Consider the following 15,029-nt stretch of genomic DNA (forward strand, 5'->3'; position numbering starts at 1 on the left):
AGGAAAATGTACAATCTAGCTCCCTGCTGTGTGTGTAGATTTGGAAGGAGTGGAGACTTCAAACCACTGGTACAAAGTTCACAAACTTGCTGAAGTTTCTCAATAATAATAATAAGTCCTAAACATACTCAGAAGTTCTGTTGCTGATCCTGGTTTTTGTCAGGAAGATACATGTTTCCTTGTAACCAAAGCTGGAGTTTCAATGTGAGCAAGGTCATTTCTTCTGAGGATTGGTGACTCTTCGGAGACCTCTCAATCGACTGAGCAATTCCGTGATGAAGTCCTACAATAAGAGTTGGTTGGAAAAGGATGTTGTATTAATTCCAGCACTCACCAGCCCAAAGCGACTGTGGCGTTTCCATCATTCCCACATTCACCCTTACATTGAGCAGAAACCACAATTTTGACATGTATTGAGCAAACATATCTTTTAGCTTAGGAAAGGATGAGAAGGGTCTAAAAGCTCCTCCCCTTTCCCTGTCTCCCTTTGGAACAGCCATGTTTACTTTCTCCTCAGGAGCTAGCCTGACCCTCTTTATCCCAGATACCTGCTTTTCCCACCGTGAGATGACCTCAGGATGCTGTTGTTCTCTTTTAGGTTCCACTGCTTCCTGTTGCCACCATAACCTCCTGCCCACTTCTGCTGCCCTCCCAATCTAGGACAAAGCAAGCTGTCCCTCTTGTTGAACCAGTAGAGCTCCATGTGAATTTCAAACCATCCTGGAGCTGTGCCAGTTCTACAAGGAAGTGGCTGGCAGAGAAGAGGTGGAGCAAAACATGTAGGACTAATGATAATGTTGAGCAGGGGTTGAGGACAGGCAGAGCAGATAGATGAGCAGTTAATGGAGAACAAACCCTGACTACTTTGCTGACACAGCCAGGGACTATGAACTAAACTGGCCTATCTGGTTATTCCAAGCAGAAGGCAATGTGCAAACTTTACCCTCTGCATGGCAAGTAACACCGCCATAAAGAGGTGTGCAGCCTTTCTTACCCAGAGACATTGCTACATGTTCTTGTAATTGGGCAAGGTCACTGGAAATACTGCAGCTTGTTACCATTTGTGCTGTGTGGAATCCCAGCATCCTCACTTGGGTGATCAGAGGTTGCCACATAATGCTCTGGAAGTAAATGCCTAGGATCATACCTTTCTTTTCAGTCAGTCCTTTCAGTTTCTTGTCTGTCTTCTGCAGTTAAACTCCTGAGATCTTTCAAGGGGACTGGATTCAAGATCCCCAGGGTGAAAGTATGTGTTTTTGCCAACAGGCCAGCAGTATCTATATTCAGCAGGTACTGTGCTGTCCACAAGACACTTTCATGGCTTCTGACTTAGCAGAGCAAACTCTCTTCTGTTACCGCTCTGGGAATGTGAAATTCTTGCCTCAGATCTGACATTCAGACACTCTGAAAACTATTTCATATTACCAGCTTTGCTGAAAGCCCTGCTAGGAGAGTATCTGTGATGATTGCTGCAGCCCAGTTTAATTTAAAAAAATTTCAGCCATACTAATATTGATTCAGTGATTGAATTTCAGTCATGCATTCATCTCATTTTCTGTATGTTCAGCACTGCACAGCCACATCAGCTTGACAACACGTGGAGTCTGATGGATGATGTGCAAGCAGAATGTTCACATGCAGTGCATGGGGCTGAAGCAGTGATGAGAGCCACATTTTGCACAGGTGTGCAGTGCAGCAAAGGCAGTCCCTGTGTGGTGCATGCACACAGTATTGCCTCCAATTGTCTGGACATTGTGGGATTTAACTGTCTAATTCAAAGTAAAAACTTGCAAAGTTATGTGGGGGAAAAAAAATCCATGTGTAAAATTAACCCACATGGCCACTGCTCAGCAGTTATCTGCCCAGTCTAACCTAAGGGCCGTTCTACATCCTTGTCACTCATAACCCTAGTGTTTTAAGCTAAGAATGCATTCAGTTAACAATGTAAAAATGGTTATGTGAGCTATGGCACAGTCTATGGCTTTTCTACACTGAGGATCAAACAGCAGCTCAGACTGATCAGCTTATGATGTCTGAAACATGGAAAGAACTTCCTGTGATTGTAAAGCATAATTCCTTATTTGCTCTAGTGCTCTGCCTTCAGCTCATTCATGTGCATTTATGTGTAATTTTACAATCACAGAATAAAGTGGCAAACACCTCCCATTATGATTAAACAAATCTGCAGCACAGTAGTGTCTTGGCTACTCAGCCAAGCAGCAGCAAAGACACCGTTACAGAATAGTATAACATGTACACATGTAAATTTATATGCTTCACTCACCTCTGTGGGGCTGGAGCACTCATGGAGGATTTCCTAAAAAAACAAGGAGTCATCATTTTAATATTTCATGAGTTAATCTAGTTCTCCCCTCCCTACAAAGAGGAAGGCACAAGAAAGCATCATGCAACACTACCAACATCTATTCTCTACCCCACATGCCACTAGTCTTTATGAAGAGAACTTCACTAACTTAAAATCACCAAGTCCCTCAATCTGACCTGTAGTTTTATTTTCTGTTCTTCATTAGGGACCTCCAGGAGATCTTCAAGATCAATTTGTGGTTCAGGAGCTGCTGCCTCTGTTTCCTCCCTTAGCTAAAAGGGAAAAAAACACCAGAGTTAATTAACCTTCAAACTTCTTAAGAACTCTAGAGGCCATCTTTAAAGAACTAAGCAGCTGAGTTGCAATAAAACTATGCAGCAAAGTTGAGTCCAAGATATAAATCATCTCAAAAAAGGGAGGTTCTTGTAATGAGGGCATGGATTCCAGCCCCTTTGTAGTGTCTGCTACAGCCACACATCCTGACATAGACATTCTTCATCTTTTCCAAGCACTACATGGCTCAGGGATCATCACCCACCATTGGAAGACCATTTCAAGGATATCAAACTGCAGTGCCACATATACCAGCCTGTGACACCCTTCCTCTATGAGGAGTTCACCAAACAGAGCTCCAACAGGCCTAATCTTAGAGAAGCATAAATAACAGAAGGAGATTTTAGGGTTTTATGCTAATTACACTCATCTACTTTGTATTTATACTAAGGCTCTTGGCAGTAATGGAGAGAAAATTATGCTGTTGAAAGACCTAACAATATTTTGCCAGATTTCTCTAATAGATATGAGAGGGATATAATATTCTCCTTTAATATGAGAGGGACTCCAATTTTTGGTGACTGGAGTGATAATCTTGTACTGCACAGGGGTGTTAGTTGGAAACATTTGTACACTTGATCACAGACACATTTTAGCTTCACAAATCTCTGCAAGGAAAGCCGCCTGTGTTTTTCCAGTGTATTTGCAAAATTAATCTAACATAAGACTAGTGATATTTTGGCATAGTAATCAGTAGAATAAGGATACTGGGTGAACAGCACAGTTTCTGATTGCCAGGTTGTGGCATTTATGGATGTGTCTGTAAAACATTAAACATTAAAGACAATACTTACAGGAAAAAAAGAAACTTTTCCTGGGCAGTCACTGATACTAAGCCAGAGAGGAAGTAGAAAGCCCTTGTTTAACTTTGATACACAGCTAACTTAAGAATAAATAATAAACCAGAGTTAAATATATTGCACTGTGACCCACACAGTATTTCTTCTTAAAAGTAATATTTTTCATGTGACTTTTTAGAAAACAGGTGTTGATCCAGGCTGACTTTGTCTCTGGTTAAGAAGCTAAGTAGGCTGGGAAAGCTAAGTAGGCTGGGAGGGTGAGATAGGGTAGGAAATCCATGTGGGTTTTAGTCCTAGTGTGGATGTTCTTCTGGATTCCATGTGCAAGGAATCATCTTGAAAATGAGTCTTAGTGACAGTAAACATGGTAGCATTCCCTGCATCAGGGGGCAATGTTTGAGCTAACCTTGCTGTCATTTGAGTCTCTGGAAGACACCCAGGAACTGTGCACTGCCAAGGGCAGGCGGAGCAAAGTAAGAGGTAACAAAGAGACAATTGTAATGGAAGTTGATGGATACAAGGAAGCCTAAAGAAGCAGGGCAACTAAATAGTCTTGTCACAATGCACAGAGGAGAGCAGGATGACCTGCTGGACATCTCTGTGATTACAAGTAATTTACTGTGGCACATGTGTGTATTTGAAGAGATCCTGGTAACAGTCTCTGACCTGGCACGACATTATGTTATGTAGTTCCTTGTAGCAAATCTCTTATACATCAGGCCTGAATACATCAGGAAGCAGGGAAATCTCTCGTGCTGAAGAGATACTAGCAAGGGCAATGTGTTCCTGGGTTTCTCACTTGTGCCTGCTGGGATTTTGCAGTAGGGAAAAAGAATCCCCTTTGGGCATCTGCTCTGATGACAGTAAACAGCCCTCATTCTCTGGAAAACAGAACTGAACATAAACTGACTTGTTTTACTGACACCTTTGACGTGTAAAGGTCTATCTCTGTACACTTCAGCAAGTAAGAGTAGCACATGGAGGACCCCATCCTGGGTCATGTTACTGGTCATACCAAGTGCTTCTTGTCTGTCTCAGAAAAAAAAAGTGACAAAAATGCAACTCTTTAAAACTGCAGTAATTCTCCAAAGGGCACAATGTTCTGTTACTCAAAGCAGCAGACATTCTCCTTGTTTATCTCTAGCAAACCTCAACAGTCAGGAAAAGAACTCTGAATTGAGCTACCAACTCCAGGGACAGTCCCTCAAATGCCAGTGCAGGATGGCTGGGAAGCAATGTTGTCACTGCCACTCTTTTGAACAGCCTTCATTCAGCAGGACTACCACGGTAGCACTTTGCAGACACACTGAATTTTGCCTGTCTGACTGGGTCTGCAGATAACTTCTGCTCCCATGTGCACTGTATAATGTTTCATAATGCATTATCAAGAGGCATAAGATACAGCTAAGAATTTCTTACTATCATTTTAATAAGCTGTAGAAAACAACTGGAAATTCACAACTAACTTGAAGAGATTAGTAATTTTTACTGGACAAGCTGTGTTTGGGAAATCTAAAACAGTTAGTTAACTGAACAGAAGCAGTAATATACTCATTTTCAGAGGAGCCATGCATTTGCAGAAGAAGAAAGGACTTTTTTCTCCATATTTGTTTTCTGCCTGTTCTTTGCATAAGGCATAAATTAAAACAGAAATATTTTATCTCCCAACATGGCATGAGAATCTGGCACATTCCCACACAAATATCAAATACACAGTCACACAGGAAGTCACACAGAAAATTATTATAATAATGATCATAATAATAAAAGCAACAACAACAACCATAATAAGGACAGACTTAGAAGCAGTTCCTGAAGTCTGGGTCTTCAGCTATGAAGGTGACATTATTCTATAGCTCTCAGGCCCAGAAAATCAGCCTGGGCAGGCAAAAAATTTTCTGTACCATCATGGCAAGTAGCATGAAACACACCATTCATGGCCTGTTCTGAATGTCCACTTCCGTGTTGATTGCAATTTGAAACTGCTGATGCTCAGAGTGGAAGGCTCTAAAATATCATCAGCTCTTATTTCCTTGTGTCTCAAACGTGTGCTTAACACTGTGCTGGGGTGCAAATACAGAGTACAGGGCAGAAAGGGCCTGGCAGTTCATTTAGTCCATCCCCATCCAGGACATAAATAAGCAGTTTTACACAATTTGTTAAACCCATTTGTGTCATCTGTTGAAGATGGAGATTCTCTGTGAGTCAAGAAAACTGTATTTTCTTACTGTATCAGCCACTGCCCTAGAGAGAAAAGCAAAATCCTTAATCAAGCTATTTAAATGTATTTAAGATCATGATGTACAATGGAGGAAAAGCTTTCATCTTTTACTGTACCACACTCCAAAGGATTATCTCAACCACAGAAGAATGCTATTGCTTCTGAAAGCACCCAGCATAACTATCATGCATCTAAGGACAATATATGAATAGAAGTGATAGTACAGGGTTAAAATTTCAGTATACCCTGGCAGTGCTGGAACTTGAATGTCACTAACCCAGCAAAAAAATGCAACAGCTGAAGTAAAATCCTGTACCATTCAGATGCTATAGGCACTCCTGGCTCTTTCCTACTGGGACAGCTCTCAGTCAGGCAGGAAAAATTTGGGAGGGACCGTTCCTGGTGCAAAGGAAAGCTCAGGCAAGGGAGACAGCTCTGAGGTTTGGTGAAGATGGAGGCATAAGATTTCTACATGTGAGCAAGGAGTTTTTTTCCCAATCTCCCCTGTTGCCAGTAGTGTGTGCAGACTCTGCAGTTACAGCACATTCTGAAGTGTCTCATTCAAACAGCAGGTAGAGCCTCACTGTTGTGTCCAAAAAGAACAGGGATACACTGATCATTCTAACCCAGCTAGCCTGGCTACTGCCCACCACAAAGCCACTCACCACATGGAGCTCAGCAACAGGAGTCATCCCAGGTTCATACATCTCTCTAGGTTGTGCTACTCATGCTGAGCAATAGCTACACCCCCTCAGTGGATGCAGCTCCAGGCAGTTCAAAGCCAGCTGGATTGCATCAGTGCAAGCTTCCCTGCCTGCCGACACACCAGAGTGCTGCAGAGGGGGCACGCAGATAACCTGCTGGGAGCTGAAGACAAGGAACTATTTCCAGTGAAGCAGAGCAAGCAAACCTCTCTGCCAGCACACAGGGCCTCTAGATCCATTCACCTGACGAGCAAGGGGTCCGTGTGCCCCAGCTACTCACCCGGCACTGGTAGAGCTCCTGCAGCTGGGCGTTGATCCATTCCTCCAGGTCCAGCCAGCGCTGTAGGTCTTTGCGGTTGTACTTTATGGTCAGCTTGCCCAGTTTCCTGTGTGATGATTCCTCCCCAGGTTTCTCTGGTGTCTGGAAAGTCACCCGGGGCAGTGCACTGGAGTTGCTGGCCATCCTCAGTGCCTCCTCCTCTGACAGCAGGAACTCTCCTTCCTTTGGGCTCTCTCACCCCTTTTCTCTGCCTCCTTTACCAAAGCCTCTCTGCAAGCAGTGCCTCCCAGCACAAGCTAGTTACAGGCACCAGGGCTGGCAGGCATTGGTGATGCTAGGGAGAGAGTTAGGGGTGGCCACAGGGCTGGGGCAGCAGCCAGGCTCTGCAGGCTGAGTTACAGCTGCGGACTCTTGGGTTTCACCATCAGACGTGCTGACAGGAGCAGGGAGGCAGGCAGAGTTGTTGTAATAACATCTGTTGTTAAAAGAAGCCAAGTGAACCAGGGAATTGATGAACCATGTTTGTTAATATTTAACACAAGTCAGGTCCGAGAGGTGGGGAAGAAGGAGGTTTTAAATTACTGTTTTCCTACAGGCATAACTTACACACATGTGCAATTCCAGAGGGCTGAGCCATACATAATGCATTGAGTCCTGCTGCAGTTCATACTCAGTAAACTGCCTGCAGCTACAGGGTTTAGCTCCCTTTGAGATGGTATATTTGGCATTTTCCAGCTAAAGCACTGGACCCAGCACAGACAAGAAGTGGTCTGGAATCAGGCAGCTCATTCATTATTTTACAGCAGTAGGTCAGGAAATGACACTGCAACACAAAGTTGGGCTCAGCAGTTCCATTTTTCATTCTATATTCTCTAAGTCTCCAGCTCTCTCAGAAATTTCTGTAGAAATCCCAGTATCATGAATTTGAAATTATTTGTGCAAGGAAATTTTGGGATAAAAGAACATATCTGTGCTCCAAAAGGAACACTATTTGATGTGATGGCACTGCAGGGGAAGACCTCACTAGGGATATAGCACCATCTCCTTCCCACAGAAGAGTACTCATGGTAAACATGTTCACCTGCTGAGGCATCACAAACGACTATCAGACTATATATTATCAATGCTTGGTTTACAGTTCCTCCCCACCTGGTTAAAGGTCTGCAGCATTATTGCCCTGTGACATTTAGAAGAACATGTGTGAGAAGTGCACACTGCTGCTCTGTTCAGAGGAACAGAAATCTGCCTGGCTGTGATTACAGGGTGCCAGGACACCTCTTTTTCCAGCTGTTCCCAGAGCCCTTCAGCAGTCTGCCCAGGGAGCTGCCCCACCCCATGGACAAACCAACTGAGACTTCTCCATCTGAAGCAGATCAAGCACCTCCAGTCTCATGATTCATGTGGAAAAAGCAAGCAAACCTTTGCTGTCAGGAGCCAAGGTGTTTCCAGTTTGGAGGCCAAGAGCTAGAAAAGCCAAAGGAAAAGCAGCTAACCCTTCTCCTGCTGAAAGGTGCTGCCAGGCAGCATGAGGCAGTCTGCAGAGGGGCTGGTCTCTCAAAAGTTTGCTCAGTCTCCCTGGCACAGCTCTGTCCCCATCCCCAGAGGGATGGTGGTACAGCCAGCCAGCAAAATCTTGTACACAGGGTAGTAGAAAAAAGAGTAGGGACATTACAGCCCTTTTCATCCTTAATGTGAGCAAAAAAAAAAAAAATTAAAATTAAAATATTTTAAAACCCTTTTCAGACTGGAAATTCTGCAATTTGCTTTCACATATGTGAAGAATAAAGTGTTAAATTATACCTGAAACTGATATTATCTCCTCTGTTTCTCTGACAGCCTAAAACTTCTGTCTAGAAGACAACCGTTAGCTATTTAATTTTAGCAGCTTTGCCCATTTTTCCTTACTGCTTGGCTGTATCCCTGCTCTAATTCCACTCCTAAAACTTTCTTATTTAGATCAAAGTTACACAGAAAAATCTGTGTTGAGAGGCTTGTAGCATACTTAGTGAGTGCAAATTCTTCAGAGATTCTTAACTAGTGGAAACCTTGTAAATCCCATGGAACAACTTATAATACCTTTACAACTATTGACTTTTCAAAGGTTAATATGGCCTAAAATGGGCAGATATTCACAAAGTAAGTCCGGACCAAAGGACACACATTCAGGTGACAAATTCTTGTTTCCAAACACAAGTGCTCTATTTTGGTGTTCAAGGATTGACATATTTGAAGGGGGGAAAGAGGGGGAAACTGTACTTCTTTGGTCCCAAGAATCTCCAGAGAGGCTGGCATTAAGACCAGCAAAAGAGGACCAGACTTAAAGGAGAAGCTACTTGTTATCTCTAAGTCACTCCAAATGTCTGCAGCAGCTGAAGGGCCGGCGGGGCAGCCCCTTTCTTCCATCTCCTGTGCTAACTCTGGTGCTCTTGAGCAGTTTAGTAAATCTCTACATGAAAGGTAGGGTTTGCCCTGTTAATATTCTGCCAGCATGGTTGAATTTATGAAGCAGAGGATCCAGAACTCACAGGGGAGCTGTGAAAATGAGGAGAAAGGGAACATAACCTGCTCTAGTGGCTCTTCAAATAGCTTGAACTGCTGTTAAGTTGTAACCTCACTCGAGCTGAGATGCCACATCTGAAAAGGTCCACAGGCCTGTTCACTGACTAACAGACTCACCCCAGGACCTGTACTCCATCAGAACAGTAACAAACAAGGGGCACAAGCCCTCCTGCTGCTCCATCAGTGCCACCCTGCAGCTGAACAAGACGTTCGGAGGATGATGTCAGGGGCCCTCTCAGGAAAGCTGCAGGCCAAAATGAGCCAGATCACAGGATGTTCATCATACTGCTTGGGCTTATTTCAGCTTAGTCATGAATTTGTTGTAATAAGAAGGTGGCAATATAGAAACACATGTTTACTGATAAAGTAGGCTTCCTCCAGTAATAAAATGTTTTAATCTATGATTAAAGCAAGAAGAAGCAAAACCAGTGCAAGACCAGTAGGTGTGGCAGAAGTTCCTGCAGGAACAGGACTGGATGCCTCATTCAAGGTAGGGGATATTGTCCCCTTGAATGAGGCAGCATCTCCTACAGGTGCCACCTGCCAGTGCTGGTAAATGCCAGCTGCCACCAAAACAAACGCAGCTCCAAGACTTCCTTCATAGTGCCACACCCCATCCTGTCCTTTGCTTGCATACAGCAGATTCACGGGCCAAAGGGACAAAAAGACATTCACCATTTTGTTTGGAGAGAATCTCAGAGATGTCAGGCATGGCTAGGAGATGGAATCTCATTTTCAGCCTAGTTATTTCTCCCTATGGCCTCAGGCATACAACCTGGAGCAAAATTTCTGGAGTGAACACACATACTTGGGCAACAAAGTCATCTAATCAGACAATCTGTTTTTTCAAAAGAGCTGTGCACATGTAAGCTCCAATGGACCTCCTGCCACAGCTGCTTGTGATCATCTTCTCTGCAAATCTGCACATCATTTATGTTGGTGAATAAAGGGAGCTTAAACATGGCCAACATATTTGAATTGTTAGACTGAAAGAAGCACTATGCCTCAGTTTCCATGTGCGTGACCTGGGGTTGCTGATCCTCCAGCCCTACCCTAAAAGTGCAGTGCCTCTGAAAGGAGGGGAGGATTCAGTACGGTGGAGTTGGACTTTTATGGCTGTCTGTGGTGCCAGAGAGGGCCACCAAACCCAGCTGAGCATAGGCATCACAGTACCAAACAGCTGTGACATTGATCCAGGCTGCAGAGCATCCAAGGGCATGAGTCAGATCCAGTTACACTCCTCTGCTCTTGAAGCTAATAATCTCCATCCCACACCTGTGACCTAAGCTGGTGCTTCTCTTTCTTCCTGAGCTGATGACTCTGGTGTGTGCTTAATAATTCAGAGGGGACCCAGCTCATCTTTCCACAGAACCAGGTTGGCCCCTTTCCCTTGAGTCCCAGCCGACTAAAGAACATTTCCCTTCAATACAGCAGAAGGCACTCTCCACCTGCTTTAGAAAATAATCACTTTCCCTGTGGTTGCAAGTGTGGCAGTTAACACAAATTAAACCAGAGAAGCCACCAGAGGTGACTGTATCAATACTACAGTGACACCACAAGGTAAAGTGGTTCTGTTCCTTCCTGGGAACAGGAATAGGCACAGAAAAAATGTTGTGCAATAAGACAGTGTAACCAGGACTGGAGATTTAAAAAATCCAGCCTTAGGTGAGCAAGCCCAGTACACCCAGCACCTTGATGTCCAAATTCTGCATCATTGCCCTAGAGTTCTAGCAAGTAGAGGGAGAATGCATCATCTCTCACCCTCAGCTTCTGGAGATGTAGGGAAGCAGAAAGGAATATCCAGCTCATAAAGTCCCCAGCTTCCCCTGAGAAGCACTACCACCTTCCCATCAGCACAGGCTGAGAAGCCAGGTGTCAGTAATCAGCCTTATTCCTTTCTCCTGACAGGCTCACCTTTCACAAGGCACTGAAAGGGCACTGGGAAGGAATAATGATAAGTGCCAGAGGAAAACATTTCCCAATTTGACTGATTGACCCAAATTGCACTGTTTGGCCCTGTCTCAGAGAATAGAGAGGTCTCAGCAATAAAGAGGTCAGGTAAGCTGGCCTGCCCACCTGCCCTTCCTCTGGCCTCAGTTACCAGCAGTCAAGTGAAGCATAAAGGCTGATGTCTCATCAGCAGCTCAGAAGGGTAAATGAGAAATAGTTGCACCTACTCCTTTGGCACACCAATTTTCCTTGTCTGTGTCCATCCACAGACTGGCTGGAGGTAGCAGGTTGAGTAAGCATCTCCACTGAGGAAGAAGGCCCCCTTCCCCTTGAATACCTAGTGAAGCTGACAGCATGAATTAGATGCCAAAATAATTGTTTGGAGATCTTTGAAAACCTGCCCATGTTGTTTGTTTCTATCCCTCTTGTTTGTTGCTCTCCCTCATTACTGCTGTTTCCCTAGAGGAAAAGGTCTGAGACACTGATAGCATAACTGGCATGTGTTACTTGCCTTCATGTAACACAGAAGTTTCAGCAAGTCTTTGAATGGTGGACTTGGAGACAATAAAAGCACGATTCAAACTGAATAGTTGAAGGGGATCTTAATTGTTTTCCAGCCTGCTTTCAACATTTTAGGCTTGCAGAGGTTGTACAGCTCTTGCACCAATAAGTTTATTATGACCCAGTCCTCTTGAAAGGGTACATTCCATTTGCAGGGACTGTACTGCTCAGACCTGCAGGGAAAATGCCATCTACAAGCAGAGGGGAGAGCAGACTTTCCCACAAGGCGCTGGCAGCTGGCCTGAAGGTGTGGAAAAAAGATTTCTGGTGATGCAGTTGCTGTAGGAAGTAATGGAAGAGAGTCTATAGGGAACCCTATGGCTGATCCTGTTCCGCCCACTGGTGCAATGAAGAACAAACCAAGCTGTCTGTGAGAACTTCAGTGGGAAATGCAAGTTTCTTCTAGTTCCTGCAAATTGAAGGGTTTTTGCTTCACATTTTCATACCTATGTCCCTGTAAAAGCCTAGCACATAAAAATGCAAATACTTTCTTGGTGTGACCAGTCTAGACACTATTTCCACCTCTTCCTTTCCCATTGCTCCTGCCTTTAAGGGTTTATCTTGGCCAGCAACATTATAATAAAAACCAGTGGCACAAAACCGTAGACAAGAACATCCCCAAAGAAACAATATAGCCTCATTGTAACTCCCTTCCCCAAAGCTACCTCGATGCAATGGGAACGGCTCTCAGGAGGACTCAGCAGGCTGTCATCCTTTCTCCTGCTTTGTTCCACAGGACCAGTGGTTAGTCATAGCCTGATGAGATCCCTTCCTGTCTCCTTCCTTTGCCACATCTTTGTGCCATCCCTTGCATCCGGGTCTCACCCCTAAACCACACCAGGAGCTTTAACCTGAGGCAAATACAACAAAACAAGCAAGCAAACCTGTCTCCCAAGTTTTAATTACACGTGGAGCAGTTCCCAGGTAAAACACAGCAGAATGGATTCACCTGCAGTAGCTGGTAGGACAAGCTGCTGTGAGGAAGTCATTGCAGATGATGATGCCATGGAGCTGGGCTGCACAGCGGGGCAAAGGGGAACCTGAATCAAGCCTTCCTTATTTTTCTGCCTGTTGGAGTCACTTCCTCCTGGAAGGTGAGCATCCAGCTGCCAAAGGCGCTGTGGTCTGAAGAGTAATCACAGAGAAAGAAGGCAGGTGATAGAGGCTCCTGCACTGCATTTGTTACAAGGCATGCATGTCTAAGACCTCTTTTAATCTTAGTCAAATATTAAACTATGGTGTGATTTACCCCCCTGAGTCATTGTCGGAATAGTTCTTTCCAGACTGAGAGCAGACACTTTAAAGTCAGACAAAAGTTAACAATGACTCACTGTTTCAGGACCCCTTTAAAACACTCCCGAGTTATAAAATCACACACCCTACTTTCCCTTCATGCTAACATGAGTAATGCATGTCTCAGCCGAAGCCATGGGAATTTATTCATTTTGCAGAAGATGAGGTCTGTAATGGGATTTTGAGGTTAGGAGAGCTAAAATGGAGTTACTGAGTTGGAAGAAAAGGTGTTGCCACAGAGAGGGGCTCCTAGTAGAAGTCCTTGATCTTGGGCCCTATCTCAAGTAAAATTTTAATTACTGAATTCCTCCAGAATAAACTGGGCATATTTAGAAACTGTGCTACTGTTACTGAATACACTGAATAAAACTAAGTATGAAGTGACTGTAAAGACAGTCAGGGTGAACAGCAGAAAACCTTGCAGCAGAATTTAGCTCAGCCTTCTGCCAAAAGCCAATAAAAACACCTATTCTAAAGGCTAGGCTTCATCCTCTTATGAAGAGACTTTCACAAATATTTTTTTTTAAAGTGGGGGGAGACATTAGAGATGCCAATGAATCCTCACAGTTCTGTGTCTGTAGGAATTACATTACTCCTGTATTGTTTGGCACAAGCAGAAGAGACATCATGTCCTTCAGGTTTGCAGGAAATCTGTGACAGATTTTGTCACACAACACTACTGCTGAGGCAGATTAAATTATTGTCAGTGAGACAAAAATACCAAACTGCAGTGTTTAGGCACAATTCTGCCAGTGGAGATACCCAAACACAGTCACTGGTTTGCCATGGGGCCAACTGCTCCCTGCTCCTCTGCCAGAGAACTGCACGGAGCCTTACCTGGCTCCACTCTGAAGGCTTTGAATATTTTTCCAGGAAAAATCTATTCCAGGTTAAACACAAGAGAGAGTTCCCAGCAGAGCATCTCAGGCAGTGCAGAACAGAAGGAGGAGACAACCTTGTTGCCATTTTTGTTTCTTCTGCACCTATTGAGATGTTCAAATACAACAAAACAAGCAAGATCAGCTCACCCTTTACTGCTTGCATGGTCTGCAAGCAGGTCCAAAAGGTCTGGTTTGTAAATGCGGTGGGAGACACCCATGCTTCTTCTGACAAAGACTCATAAAGCCAACGAGGAAAGAAAACATCTCCTTTCTCTGCAGATATTCATGTTTTCTCTATCAATTTTCAAGGTTTATTTTATACTTTACCACTGCCAGATCAAAGCAATTCCTTTTTCCTAACAGATGCCAGTACTATACAAATGTCAACATCAGGCGCCATAGAAAGTCATTAGAGGTAAGGAAAAATTATATTCCCACAACATTATCCTCCTGTCATGCTTGTGACAGCCAGGAGGCAGAAAACATGTCTCTAAGGCCTCCCAAGAAATCCTGTGAGGATTCCTGAAATCCTGGATCAGAGTTACAAAAAGAAACAGCAAGAATTGAAATGCTGGACACCAGAGTGGTCTCACAAACCACAAAGCCAACTGTTGTTTGATACATAGCTGCTGCTCACCACCTCTTTCTGAAGACATACCATGGAATGCCATCTCAGATTTGCTGTTGTTATTTTAAGTGATGAAGTATTTCATTATAAATAATGTCCAAGCAAATTGCCAACACTCCCAGCCTTCCTAAGGACAATGACAGAGGGATAAGAGCAGTTTGCCCAGGGGTTTTAGGACTGTTTACACATAGAGGGGTGGATGACACAGGTGAATGTGTTGAACAGAGGAATTTGATCATGGATCTGCAAGTAAAAGCATGAAGGGGGAAATTAAATATATGGACAGGCAGCCTTTGCATTCGTGTGGCCCCAAAGAGCACCGTCCTGCAAGGCAAGGGCACTACAAACGGACCATGGCTAACCTGTACGAGACTGAGGAGAACAATGAAGGGCTGCTCATGAGTGCAGGGGTGATTATTTTAGATTTTCACTGCTGGGGTAGCAGAGGTCCTGCCATTCAGGCAGCCTCCAGGTACGATCCCAAGGGCTTTCG

The 15,029-nt window shown here is 44.2% G+C and overlaps 1 protein-coding gene across 1 annotated transcript; it reads right to left on the minus strand.

Moving 5' to 3' along the window:
- Positions 1-190: 190 nt before the first annotated feature.
- Positions 191-7,113, minus strand: PPP1R14D (protein phosphatase 1 regulatory inhibitor subunit 14D). Its single transcript, XM_063159030.1, has 4 exons — positions 6,665-7,113; positions 2,503-2,598; positions 2,285-2,317; positions 191-283 (listed from the first exon to the last, which is right to left on the minus strand). Exons 1-4 carry the CDS (start codon positions 6,845-6,847, stop codon positions 215-217), a joined length of 381 nt encoding a protein of 126 aa, XP_063015100.1. The 5' UTR covers positions 6,848-7,113; the 3' UTR covers positions 191-214.
- Positions 7,114-15,029: the final 7,916 nt, after the last annotated feature.

Source organism: Melospiza melodia, chromosome 6 (assembly GCF_035770615.1).
Source record: "Melospiza melodia melodia isolate bMelMel2 chromosome 6, bMelMel2.pri, whole genome shotgun sequence".
NCBI classification, from domain to species: Eukaryota; Metazoa; Chordata; class Aves; order Passeriformes; family Passerellidae; genus Melospiza; species Melospiza melodia.

Bases quoted from the DNA above. Each gene is read 5' to 3' on its own strand.
- PPP1R14D (XM_063159030.1), bottom strand. From the start codon at position 6,847: ATGGCCAGCAACTCCAGTGCACTGCCCCGGGTGACTTTCCAGACACCA. The intron at 2,599-6,664 runs GTGAGTAGCTGG...TTTCCCTTTTAG, and splicing joins AGGAGCTCTACCAGTGCCGG to CTAAGGGAGGAAACAGAGGC. The intron at 284-2,284 runs GTGAGTGAAGCA...CTCTTATTGTAG, and splicing joins AGTGCTCCAGCCCCACAGAG to GACTTCATCACGGAATTGCT.